The 14,359-nt window shown below is 47.4% G+C and overlaps 1 protein-coding gene across 1 annotated transcript in view; it reads left to right on the top strand.

The window, feature by feature from the left end:
• LOC144129507 (nose resistant to fluoxetine protein 6-like) overlaps positions 1-14,359 on the top strand; it is a 224,208-nt gene that overhangs the window by 71,772 nt on the left and 138,077 nt on the right. Inside the window, exons 5-6 of the mRNA XM_077663668.1 lie at positions 2,548-2,630; positions 13,735-13,902. Coding sequence (XP_077519794.1) covers positions 2,548-2,630; positions 13,735-13,902 — 251 coding nt within the window. The remainder of the gene's footprint in view (positions 1-2,547; positions 2,631-13,734; positions 13,903-14,359) is intronic.

Here is a 14,359-nt window from a genome sequence, read left to right as displayed (position 1 = left end):
GCCCTACACTAAACAATATATTGATAGATTAGAAAGTGTCCAGAGAAAAGCTGTCTGATTTATTTTCAACAAATACAGTGGTCATGAATCCCCCACACTGCTTCTGCAAAAAGCCGGCCTTTCTACAATCCACACACGAGCCAGACTGCTGCGGCTTAAGTTTCTGTTCCTCCTTTTGAATGACCGCACAAAACTAGAAAAGACTAGATATCTGCTTGAGCCTAACACACTTGTCACAAAAACAAAACATGAAAAACACCTATCCGAATACAGATACCGTAGTGATACATTCAAATTTTCATTTCTCCCACATGTGATTCATGAGTGGAATATGTTGCCTCCAGAAATTGCGAACCAGATGTCCCCTGAGGCATTTGTATCGAAGCTAACAAACCATCTTGAAAATTATTAACAACAGTGTCACCATGTGCGTTTACGTGTACCTTTGTGTAAAGTGATAAAGTTCCTTCTCTGCTGTTTCTTTCTTTTTTTTCGCACTTTTTCATATATATGTAAGCCCGATCCTGTTACGGCCTCAAAGTGAGGCCAACTGCATGTATTAAATAAATAAATAAATTTCTTACGACGGTTATTCTCAAGTTGAACCGAAAAGCGGGATAGACGTGTCGTGTGATCCATCACTGGTTAAATGCCAGAAATTTCTGCCCATGCCAATGCCTGTTTTTCTTTTCCTTTAGTCCGTGACGATCTTTTCTAAAAATCGTTTTGTTTAAATTTTTTATTTCAATGCTGCATTTACGCATTTCGGGTTTTAATGGGTACACGATTTCCCCAGGGCTCGGCTCTTCTGGGTGAGATGCTTGGGGAAAGTGTCTTTGTTGGAGTTTTGTTGTTGCGTACGTGATGGCCGTCATTTTGGGATGTTGCAAGGGATGAGTGATATTTTGCTGGCTCATGTGCTCATTGTGGTGCCTGGCGGTAGGTTTGCGTGGACTGCTTTATTTGCGTGTGCTTAGTTAAGTTGGGGACAGCGGAGCGAGCTATGGAAACGAAAATGATGGGGGCTACGTTAAGAGACCAGAAGCGGGCAGAGTTGGCCAGGGAACAAGCGCGGTTAATGACATCCTCTTTGAAATAAAAAAAATGGGCTTGGGCAGGGCATTTCATACGAATACAAGATGACCGATGGTCCTTAACGGTAACGGACTGGATTCCAAGAGAAGGCAAGCGTAGCAGGAGGAGGCAGAAAGTTAGGCGGGCGGATGAGATTAAGAAGTTTGCGGGGACACGGTAACCGCAGCTGGCAGAGGACAAGGTTAATTGGAGATACATGGGAGAGGACTTTGCCCTGCAGTGGGTGTACTAAGGCTGATGATGATGATGACGACAACGTCATGTTGAGTAAACCTATTTCTATTACATTGTCATGGATCAAGCTTTTCTCGGCTGCAGTGCTTAACCGTGACTGTTAGTGCGAAAACACTCATACGATCGTCAGGGCAGAGCAAAAATCGACGTGTGCACCGTTCGTTGCGATAGCAACTGTGATGCCAAGCGGGAAGAATTTGGCCCGGGCCAACCCGAAATTTGACCTTGCCGATTTCGGCCAAAGTCGACGTCCAAAATAATTGGCCACGCCTGACACGACGGCCAACTCTAAATTGGACACGGATTATTTTTAAAAATATGATCCGGGCCACCTCCGAAAAAGTAGTTCATAGCTTTGAGATTTACGCCATCTCGTTGCTATGGTGTTCCTTGTGGTGTCACCATTTGCGTCACGAAGGTTTCCCACGTCACACATTGCTTTTAGTGGAGTTAAACTCCGGCTTATTTTTAATCGGATACATCTCATGAAAGAAGCAGTAAATGCGCCTCAAAGAGCCAGCCCACCGGCCAGTGGCGTCGACCTGTTGTCGTGACGTCACGGTCAACCCCATTTCATTCAATGGTGTGCCATGCAAGACGGCAGATGCAAGGCGGTTGACTGCGACGTGACGACAAAAGGTCGACGCCACTGGTTCGCGGGCTGCCTCTGAGGCGCATTGGTTGCCTTGTTCTGTATCCGACGATAGCGGTGCCACATCTGCAGCGGGATTAATTTTGCGAAACCCAATAGAATTTGTGATAAATGATCACCGGACACAATCTTGAGCAATGTTTGCATGCCCCTAGATGTCACAGATAATTGTTTACGGTTAAGGCCCACGCATACTTTACGATTAGAAGGTTGCCATGCCTTCCCTGAAAATTTTGAAAGCGCAATGCGAACGTTCTGCTCTTTGTTTAACACAGGCTAGGCTGACTTCTTGTGCGTTCAGGGCTTTTTTAGCCGGCCAATGTTGGGCTACGATTCGTGTTGTCTCTCTACCAATGCCACAACAACCTTTTAATCACCTTAAATTGCAGATTTCTTATCCTCACGAACAAGAAACAACGGCATTGATCTACATGCTAAGGAATGCAGTGTGTTTCAACTCACAATCCCCATGTCTGTGGCAGAGAAAGCCTTCTTAATCTCTGGCATACCACTGCCGCGCAAACGCTTGTCCACTACTATCAGCGCCGTGCGCGGTCTTCTTGCAGTGCGGTCCTGGGAGCCATCGGCTTGCTCATGGCGGCAGGTACCATCGCCGATATCTGCTTCCCGAAGGAGGGCAAGTCAAACGGTGAGCCGACATGGCAGTGTTCACTGCATCACACGCACTAAATGAGACGTAATCTGACTGCGTTGTCTTAGCGATTCTGTTCTTGACTGGCGAGTGCAAGAGTGCGTGGGAGAGGCAATCTTCGTCTGTGGTCTTGTGTGAGGCGAAATGGCGTGCTTTCTTGGGTGGTGCCATTTAAGAATGGATATGCAAGGATGAATGATGTTAGGTGACGCCTAGTCTTGACAGGACAGCCACACATGTGCAGGACCGGAGTGTGTGCAATGCCGCCTTGATTGGCCTTGGGAAGCAGAGAATATGCTTTAGGTTTATAATAACGGAGGCACTATTTTAATATAACTTCTGTCACTATCTTATTTCTTCACCTCGAGGGAAAGCAGCAATAGCAGTTGTAACGGACCTCACTATCGCCCCCTGACATCCGCGAATTCCAGGACCACTGATGGCTGTCTCAGAAGGGCGCCCATGCACTTTCCGGCCCAGTTGGCCCTCATGGCTCAGACCAATCTGTACAAGTCCTAGTTGGATGAACGAGGGATGCCACATAATAGCACTCCGATGGTGACTGCGTTCATCCCAGAGAAAACCTCAAATAGAGCTCTCACTGTCAAAGCAAAAACGGCGGTGCGGTAACCGCGTTTCTGGGGATGGATTTCGTACCGCTATAGCGACATCTGTCACCGTTACCGGACATGTTATGTATATCAGTTCAGTAAGAGCTAGGCGGTGAGAACAGTGCGAAGCGGGAAGTATGCCTTGGCTATGACGTAAACGTTGCACGGCCCACGGAACTTATCCCCGTCAAGGGTTAAAGCAAATGTCAGTCGATTTGGGTAATTAGGCCAAATGCGGATATGTGCGCTAGCATGACGTCAGTTGTCGGTTGGAGCTACGACCTAATACGTGGTACTAGGCTGCCACCTAATTACCGCCGTAATTGCTTTCTTTTAGCTACTGTGCAAGCAATAATTCGAATCACGTTCTGCTCCTAACCTCTGCTGCTCATTTCATTTATCTCGGTGCGCTTAGGGGTGGTGCCGCATAATTAGCGCCCCAGGTTCTTGCTTGGCTATCATCGGGCACACATTGGCAAGTAAGCCACCCGGTCGGCTGGTGAGCAGCGCCGCAGTGGAACAAGGCAGGTGCTATGGCAGGTATTGCCATCGGGGGCCTTGGGTTGCTTGGTTTGGGTTGCGACCCAGGTTGCTCTTCCCGAGCAGCCTCCCACGATAAATGGGCTGTTGCCTGACACGGCGGGCAGGTTGCCCGCCAACCGGTGGGCAGCTAAGCACCCTGCCACAAAACGGGATTCAGAAGAACAAACGTATAAACAAAGAACGCCCAAACGCAGGGAATGGCCACTATAAGCAGTAAAAAGAACCCCTGCATGTGGAGCGAGCGAATGGAACCTAAATAGTCTTGTTAGCAAGCAAGAATAGTTTGCAAACCTCTTTACAGTAGAGGGAGAAAATGATGAAGGGAAAGGCAGAGAGGTTACCTAGGCGACGCCCAGTATGCTACCCCATACGTCTTCAGATGAACATACATATAAACACAGAACGCCCAAACGCGTGGAATGGGCACTATAAGCACTTAAAAGAACCCCTGCATGTGGAGCGAGCGAATGGAACCTAAATAGTCTTGTTAGCAAGCAAGAATAATTTGCAAACCGCTTTACAGAAGAGGGAGAGAATGATGAAGGGAAAGACAGGGAGGTTACCTAGGCGACGCCCAGTATGCTACCCTACACGGCTTCATATGAGCAGACATATAAACACGGAACGCACAAACGCGTCGAATGGCCACTATAAGCACTAAAAAGAACTCCTGCATGTGGAGCGAGAGAATGGAACCTAAATAGTAGGGGTGTGCGAATATCGAAATTTTCGAATACGAATCGAATACGAATATGAAGAAAAAATGGCTTCGAATATCGAATTGAATATCCGGTCAGCACAAAAAATAAATTCAGAAAAGATAAACAAGCAAAAATTGTTGCTCATTTTTTTTTTCAAAATAGTGTATGGCCTTTGCAACTGAAATAAACAAACTAGACTGCCTGAGCATCGTATAAAAAACATGATGTGCGCAAAAATGAATACTACTTAACTGAACTGCATAACAGTATCCAACCTGTAATGTGGTCAGGCAAAATGCAATCCATAACATGACAAGATTGGAAACAAAAATTACATGATGGCTAGTAAAACCTCACTCAGTCTGTATTTAAAGGGCCTACAGAAATGTCCACGTTATTTGAAGGCCGATTTATAAAATGCCTGGGGCCCCGAAAAAAAAATACCGAAAATGCGGTAGTCTTATGAGGCGGCTCTATCGTGAAAACACCTGTAATCCCGTGACGAGCACAGAGTTTCGGCGTGCTGGAAGACATCGGGAACGTAAGCGAGATTGGAACGCGCATTCTTTCACTCCCTCCTTTATCCCTTCCCTTACGGCGCGGTTCAGGTGTCCAACGATATATGAGACAGATACTGCGCCATTTCCTTTCCCCAAAAAACCAATTATTATTATTATTAACGCGCATTGACGTCGGAATGGCGAGACTGTTTCTATAAAAAGGAAAAGAAATGACGCGCGATGTGTCAGTCAGCGTCTGAAAGCGGCACGCTGCTGAGATTGGACTACTGGTGAATGCGCGGGCCGACAGTTGCCATTGCAACGGGCGTGTGACCAAGCTCAGAAACCAAAACTACGCGGCTACGCTATTTTTTTGACCTGGTCACAACCCTCCGAACATTGTCACGCCTGCCGTTAGGCACACTTATGTGGTGCATGGGATACAGTGCAACATGCAATATGCGGGACTTTTACACGATGGCTTGCCCTGTTGTGACACCTCGACTTGCCCCTTCGGGAGCCTCACGCGAAATTCCGCTTGTAGGCTTTTCCGGATAGCGTAGTTGACCAAAACAAGATGGCGGTGGTCACGCTCAGAGACTTAAGGTGACAGGACGAATGCCATGGGTGTGGGCATTAATTAGATAACATATTACGGAAGGATAAAAAAATAAACGCGCTTTCGCGTTGCAATTGTTAGAAGCGGGTCGTCCCCCATGTTGTTTGCCGCGCGTGTGGTATGTGGGAAAGCCCACTTGCAGAATTGCGTACAAGGTCAAGCCTAGCGGTATCGGAATGCGATTGGTCCACGCGATAAACAATGGAGAAGAAAGAGAACAGGGCCTTTATATTGTTTTCCTGGAACTTTAAACTCTATTTTCAGACAATTTGCCGAGATATTGCGCTTTTGCAACAATCAGATTTACGAAAGTCGGCGCGGTAAACGATCGCTGCCGAATATTCGGGAATTTTAGAATATACGGAAATTCACGAATATAATTTTCTCGAATACGAATACGAACCGAATATGAAACATATTCGATTCGTATTCGAAATTTCGAATATTCGCACACCCCTGCTAAATAGTCTTGTTAGCAAGCAAGGATAGTTTGCAAACCTCTTTACAGAAGAGGGAGAGAATGATGAGAAAGCAGGGAGGTTACCTAGGCGATGCCCAGTATGCTACTCTACTAGGCTTCAGATGAACAGACATATAAACACAGAACGCCCAAACGCGTGGAATGGCCACTATAAGCACTAAAAAGAACCCCTGCATGTGGAGCGAGAGAATGGAACCTAAATAGTCTTGTTAGCAAGCAAGGATAGTTTTCAAACCTCTTTAGAGAAGAGGGAGAGAATGATGAAGGGAAAGGCAGGGATGTTACCTAGGCGACGCACGTGGGAAGCTTGGAGAATGGAGGGAGAGATAGAAAAGGGAGAGAGGAAAGGGAGGCCACTTTTCTACGTGTCCGTTGGCCATCACTTACCGGGTACACAGGGGACACACTAAAAGTTCACAACCTGGCACTCAGTCCCGAGTCCTTCAAGAACTTGAAGAGGGCCGTCAAAGCTGTTCCCTGAGATGAAGGTTTAGTCCAAGGACCCAGAATCTTAGGGGCCGAGCATCTTAGCGGCGCAGCATTGCAGCTCACGCTCAAACCGAGGGCAATTAAGTGCTTAACTTTCTAATCGCACGCGCAGTTCTCACATGCACCATGGTCTGCCATTGGGATTAAGTTAGAGTAGGCATTTGTAAACGCCGCTACCAGCCACAGGCGACACAGGCGTATAGCAGCGGGAGTGGCTGGATGTAGGATTGAGTTTGAAGTAAAGGGTCGAGGCGGTGTAAACGCCATGCTGAGTTTCCAGGGGTTAGACCATGACGCTGAACTCTCGTTTCGGCCAAGCACTCGCAGATGTCTTCCTGCGTCGGCTCTTTTCAGCGGTATCCGGGCAATGTTGGCACTGCAGAGGCCTTATCAATCTGCATCGCCAGCTTTGGCGTTTCCAACAATGTCACTGCGTCCTGGTAGCCACTGGGAGATCATGTCATGACCCTCTTTCAGTGCCTGGTGCTGTAGATGTATCGCCACTAGGAGTCGCTCGTGGTCACAATGACGTAAAGCATAATTCAGACATTGTAGGACAGCTTTTGAATCGCTGGCCACAGCCCATTTAGGGGTGTTTGTGCACCGATGTACTGCACAGCCGCACAAATGGTGGCCGATTCTTACCCGGTGAAGGTTGTTCAATGCCAAATTAGCTGATTAATACTGGCCTGTATTGCAGGAATGACCATGGTGCAAGCTGAACTAGTACATGAGAGCGAGCCATTTGTATATGCTTGAGTGCAGTCACTATATTCGGCGTGGAGCAGGGAGAGGGTCGACCGCTGTAGGGCCGGCGTCGAAAGGGTTGATTTCTTCGATATCCCCAGGATTGTAAGGCGTGCACATGGCTCCCGCAGACACCAATGAAGACTCTCTACAGACGACTGTTTACAGGCTCTGCACAGAAGGCTGTACACAGGGACAGCGGTGTCGCCATCGATGCAGTGTGTCAGGACCGAAAACTTCCACTGCTGGTCCGAGACATTATAGCGGCGATGGGCTGGGAAGTGTTGCTTGTGTGACCACAAAGAAGGCGCGATTACAAGCACAGAACCTGGACTCCGGAATTTCGTGAGCGTGTCCTACCAGCGTCAGCTGCTGGTCAAGCTGTTCCGAGATGAGCTGAGTGCTAGAGAGAGGGTGCTCTGAACCAAAAGCTAACATGCCGAGCTTTGCGCCCATGGGTCCCTTGTGGCTCTTAGATATAACACATTTATGTAAGATGAGGGATGTGGGGCTAGCGTGCAGATATTGCGTCCTCTGTGGTGTTCATGTGATCGCGGTGAACTTTGAATCGGAATCGGCTGTGCGAGGGGCCGTGCAGCTGTATTGGTCATTTATTGGCTTGTCACTTTTCTCACCCCCCCCCCCCCCCCCCCCGTCATACTCCACTGCTGAGGAGCGGCTAAATATATTTGAATGCGTCACTTGATGTTAGCGTTAATCATTAGTTAGACTCAACAAATTTGTTTTGAAGGCGCGGGAAAACGCGACAAAATTTGAGTTCGGAACCTGCTGCTATAAAAGGAAGAAAAAAAAACCCCTTCGTATCTTCCTACCCAGCGTCGAAGGCAACAGGGAAGCCGGAATAATGTCGACCACCTGGAGATCTTTCAAGTGCGCTAGTACTGCTCAGCATAAGGGCATCTTTTGTGTTTCGCCTCCATCGAAACGCGGCCGCCACGGTCGGTTTCGTACCCGGCTACTCCGGGTCATTAGCATAGCGCACTAACCACTGAGCCACCGCTGCTGGTCACCGTGCGAATACCACAGTATTGTACATATTTACTGTGAGGGCACTTTAAAATTTTCGCGCTTCAACCGCACGCTCGTTCGCGGCGAAACTTTGCACAAAGCCTGGGTATCGCGATAACTTTTGTCTCGTTTTGAGTTTGAGAGCTGCACTTCTTTTTTATTTCGCACGCTTGCCGTAAATGCATAATTTGGGTTCGCTGTATACTATAGCAAATCATGTAAGGTATTTTTGTGAAAGAACCGGAGAAGGCTCCTGCTTTATTGATGTCGGTCAGCCACTTGAAGAAATCCTCCTCTTGCCTTGATCAGCCGCGCATGATGCAAACCCGCGATCCTCAGCGCCGAGATTGAGGAACCAGTATTCGCGACGTCTAATTTTCACTGAAAGGTAGAGGTGCGCGCCGTGTCGGTTTGGAACGGCGGCGGCGTGGCGGTCGTTTCTTGTCGGCGGCGGCGCGGCGTCTGGTATTCATCGGCGGCGGCGCAGGGCCATTTTTCGACTGCGGCGGCGGCGCCGGCGGCGTGGAAAGCTAAACCACGTATTAAAAAAAAACTATTTAGCTACAGCCTTCTTTGCTAAACCGATTGAAATTTTAGGGATTTTCGTACTAAGGGCTCAGAACACAGAAAACAGAAAGGTTGAAGGGTGAGAGAAATGCAAAAAGATCTGTAAATCCTATGCATTTTACGCGTCATAATAAAAAAAGAAAATAGGCACTCATTACAAGCGCATAAGTTGATTTCTTTTATAGATTTCTTGCTCACGAACGCGCTGAACCTTTCTTGTTTTCTGCGTCGCAGTCGCAATTGCTTTCTTTTTTTTTTCTATTCTAGCCTACAGGTATCTTTCCATTGCGCGGAGTCATTGAATTCGTCTAGAATTGTTAAGCCGGTACTGACGCACGTGATATTCGATATGTTAATCATACTTCCACTTCCAAATGAGATTGTGGTTATACATTATTCTTTAAGTAAAAAGAAACAGACCTCTTCTATGACCAACTTTTGCTTGGTTCCGCCCTTTACCTAACAACCTGTCAGTAGATGTTATAACACAAACATTTCGTCTGGACAGTTTGTGAAATCACTTGTCCTGGATATTAATCACTATTTGCTTAAAGTAACTGTTCTTATAAGGGCCTTTCCGCGGAATAAAAAGAAATTAATACTTTTTTGCAACAGGTGAAGATTTTTCTAGCTGAGATATGTTACGTTGCGTTGATGCAGTTTGGGACACATCGCTGATTCCACCCGCAGCCACAGTGCCCGCGACCCTCAAATCGTGAGATCGACATTCCGAAACCGTTCTGGCTTCTTGTTGCGCCATGTTGTGCTTTTGAAGAAGTTTCGGAATGCCACATTGCGTTGTTTGGTGACGATACGCATGCGCAGACGTGCGGAGAGCAGGGTTGCTTTTGTTTTTTGTGTTCATTCATTGCAACACGTATACTTGACGTGTTGACCCCTTGACTTGATCATATGCCTCAGACAGGGAAAAGAATTAAACAAGACAAAACCAAATCTCAAACGCAGCTAAATTTGCGGGAAAAATATATTCATATTTAGAGGGTGCGCCATCGCGCCAGCCGCCGTTGTGGCAGAGTGGTTACGGCGCTCGGCTGCTGGCCCAAAACACGCGGGTTCGATCCTCGCCGCGGCGGTCGAAATTCGATGGAGGCGAAATTCTAGAGGCCCGTGTACTGTGCGATGTCAGTGCACGTTAAAGAACCCCAGGTGGTCGAAATTTCCGGAGCCCTTCACTGCGGCGTCTCATAGCCTGAGTCGCTTTGGGACGTTAAACCCGCCGATCCCTCGGCGCACACCTCTACTGAAAGTAGGGTGCCTGGATGCCCGCTCTCCTCCGCTTTCAGGGTGGGGACACCCTTTGTACTGCCCCGCGCCGCCGTTTCCCCCCTCGCAGCGGCATGTTGGGTCCCACGCGTCAGTAGCGTGTGCGCCTTGCATCTGGCACTGTTTCTGTGTGGTCGCGTGGCGACTGTAATAAAGCTACTGATCTGGAAATAGACAGTACATACTTGTTTCACTCTTGGCAGTACAGTATTTGCAGTTTTTAGCACATCTTATGCATGATGCACTCGCTCCGACTACACGATAATCGAAAAGTTATGATGGGCTGCTGTGTTTTCCAGTCAACGGCTGCAGTTTAAAAGGACAGCAGTTATTTGCGTTCCTTCATATTGATATTATTGACTATATTAAGGTCAACGAATTCCATAGAATTATGCTGTTTTTGTTGTTTTGGAAGTAAAGACTGTTCACAAGGCCTCAAGTTTCTCTTCCAAGTAATCTGTCGCCTCACTGCTCTGGAGTGAAAAGCTGAGGAGACGTCAGAAACAGAATGGTCATATTTTCTGAACTGTTTCCCTTAGTGGCTTGTTCCCCAACAAAATAATTCAGTCGTTTTCGTTTCCTTTTGAATGCTGTTGACTACACTTAGACTGATGATGCGATGCGACGACGTCCGCCTAATTCGTAGTGAATTAGGCGCTGTCTTCGAGGACAAATTTAATTTAATAATTTATTTTTCCTTTGAAAACATGAAGAAAGATCATAAAAAGCGACTGACCCACAAAGAGACCTCACGAAATCAGCCCCTGATAACTACATATTTTCAATCCCATTGTCCCTACTGGGGTAAACTAAAAGAGAGGAGCCGGAGCTACACAGGAAAAAATTGAAAATTGGTATTTGAGGAAAGCAAATAGCTCAGTAAATGTCTCGCATGTCTCGATGGGCACCCGAACAGTGGTAAGTGAAAGGGGAAAGGTTGGAGTAAAAGCTGAATGGGAGAAAGAGGTGCCGTGGTGGAGGGCTCCGGAATAATTTCGACCACCTTGGGATCTTTAACGGGCATTGATGTCGCATAGCACACGGGCGCCTTTGCGTTTCGCCTCCATCGAAACGCGGCCACCGCGGTCGGCATCGAATCCCGTACTCGCTTCTGCGGAACCGTCTGCTTGTCTAATGCCTTCGTGGCATTAAGAAAAAAACAAATAATAAACTGAACCGAGTGCTGGGACAGGAGCTTCTCATACTCGTTTACCCGCAAGAGCGCCCAAATAATACGGCTGTCTTATTGGCAAACGCCTTTGTAATCAGGTTGTGAAGAAGCCGCTCGGGAAATTTTGATGTAGCCTGGCAGGATTTAATACTCGCCTTTCTTGGCCTAGCTTGGCTTTCTTGGCCTTGGCCTAGTGCATGTGCTTGTGGTCTGGTGGACAAAACAGGCGACTTCTGACAGCGCGGTACAGAATGTTCGATGTGTACTGAGGCAGCTGTAATCAGGAGAACGACAGCAACGAGTAACGACAACGATGCGCCTCTGGTCGGAAGAAGAAATGCGGCGGAGAACGCACAAAACTTGCAAAACCGAGGAGAAAACGGGCCACGCCCCTTTCCTTGAAGTGAGCTCGTAATATGTGTGATGCAGCAGTCAGAGACCAAGTTATGAGGAACTGTTGTGTTTATGGGTGTTCTGCCTACAGTATTAAAGTGCAGCGGCTGTTTGTTTTGCTCGTGACAGCGCGCGCCGACAAAATTGCCAATCCAAGTCAAACCAGACTTCCTGACCAAGAGTTAACCTCAAAGTATGAGAGGTAAGGCATGCGCAACGCTTGTTTTCCAGAGCAATTTTTTCTGGGGACGGACGTATAATGCACAACTTATCTTTGCATCCTCGTAATTATTTAAATTAGAAGCCATAAATCGCACCTTTTCGCACTGATTTCATGGCTCGAAATAAGTAATCCTGATTGTTGGAAAAGTAATTGAAATATAGAGCATCCGGATTCAGAGATTGCAGTGGAATATGCTACGCAAGTTGTAAGAATGCTGTTATGAAGGAACACAGCGCAAAATGAACGCTACAGAAGAGAACCAACGCGCATGAGTGCCCTGACTGTTCATTAGGGGCCGACTTTCTCGGCAGATTAGCTGCGAAATATAGCACACTTTAGAGTAACCGCCTCTGATTCACTGTTCAAACAATCTCTGAATCCACTCTGGCTCGGTAGAACACCAAATTTCCTGAATTCCAAGCGGCAGCTGCAGTTTTCTCTTCGAAACGGCGCGCCGCCGCATTCCGCTCAATGTAGCCGAACGGGAGAGTGGGACCCAATATGTGCCCGCCGAGAGCGGTGTCTTCACCCTGATGCGTGCTCCCCTATGAGATACCCTACTGAAAGGGTGTAGTGGCGCCATCTTTTGTCTGCAGAAAAAAGCGGCGCGACGCGAAAGGCGCTGTGTGCACGCGTTCTTTGATGGCGCCACTGGCGCCCTTCGGCAGGAACCCGGCGCTGGTATAGTGCTCGTGCGCTGGCAGCTCTCAGTTTGTCGATCTCAGCGCTGACGATTACGGGACTGCATTATTCGAGGCTGAACCAGGTAAGTACCGCTGTCAAACATAACTCGGGACAAAAGTTACCTCAACGCCCATTCTCTGTGCGCAGTTTGACCGCAAATGAGGCTGTTGTTCAGGCGAGAAAAATTGTGAATGTCCATGATAACGGTGCACATTACTGTTTGACGCGGGAAGGAATGCTGCTCTTGACGACGATAGACTGCAATTTTTTTTTTTTGGTAGAGGCTGTACTATGCAGAAAATTTTCCTTGTCTGCGCCATTGTTAATAGGTTCGGCTTCACCAAAAACTGGCGTGCGTTCTCAGAAAATGGTATAGTGCTTAAAGTTTGAAGGGCTCTTTTCTGTAACGTGTAAAATAATCTTTTGGTGTGAATAAGGTCCTGTGTCCACCGTTACAGTTGTCCTTTTTCTTAGTGTGTAGTGCGTTATTCACACAATTGGTAATTGTGGTAGCCACCCTGCACCAAAATACAGTTAGGCCGATCAGGGTGCATAATAAGCAAAAAAACTTCCTTCTTTTTAATACCATTGGTAACAGGGCTCTAAGTACATTGAAAACACCCACACGAGAAACTTTTCTGCGAACATATTCCACACGCAGCGTCCAAAGCTGATGCCCTTGAAAATTTGTGGTAAGAAATTTCAGAAAAGTTTTTCTAAATATCATATGGCTATTCAAAAATGAGGTGGAAGTTTCTATCACCGGCCTTATCTTTAGCTAAAAATAATACGTACTTAGTTTTGCTAGCATTTGGAAGAAGCTGGAGTTTACTAGTTAAATAGCTGTGAGTGTATTTTTCAGAAAAGCCCCATTTTCCGCAGTTTGGGTCAAGAGATTGTGTAATGTAGCTGGCGGGCGTAGAATTGTTATGTCAGGTAGAAATTTGGAAGCTTTTTATTCCCATGCAAGACATTTACGCCGTCCTTCGTGGATCACAATGGGGCCTGTACCTGTGTTCGCTACACTAAACAGGTGCACTTACATGTCCCCTGCGACAGTGGGCGTGCTGCGGTCCTTTTCGGTGCCTGCTAACCTGCGGATGCTGGGAACCCGGAACAACAAGGCGTCGCCCTCGCACAGGCTCCTCTTCATGGACGGCATGCGCGCCGTCAGCATCTACAACGTGGTGCTAGGCCATGCAGCGTTCGACTTCGCCTTCACCACCAGTGAGCAGTGCATGGGAAGACAGCGTCATGCCGCTGTCCACCATGTTCTTAGGAGACACTAACTGGGCAGAACCCCCCAAATTTTAACGCCGATGTTTGTCGTGTAGATAATTTCCGTTTATACAATCACTAATCGTCAATCACGACACAAAAACCTCCGGCATGCAACTTTTCCACCTTGCCACTTCGCTTACGTTGGAGAAAACATTGTCTGGCACACACTTAATTACGCTAGTACGCCTGCGCTGTGCTAAAATTTACACTTAACCTTACACTTCTCAGAGTTGCTAGCACTCTGACCAGCATCTGCATTACGCACCAGACCAGTTGTCACTGAAATTTGTATTGCCACAAAGGCAAAGCACCAGGGATTTTTTTTCCAATTGTCGGTATATAGTGAAATCCACATCGACGTGACGTCACAGCACGAATGCAGGAGCGAAAAATACGCCTCCGC

The sequence above is a fragment of the Amblyomma americanum genome, chromosome 4 (assembly GCF_052857255.1).
Source record: "Amblyomma americanum isolate KBUSLIRL-KWMA chromosome 4, ASM5285725v1, whole genome shotgun sequence".
Lineage (NCBI taxonomy): Eukaryota > Metazoa > Arthropoda > Arachnida > Ixodida > Ixodidae > Amblyomma > Amblyomma americanum.
This window is presented reverse-complemented; position numbering and strand designations above follow the sequence as displayed.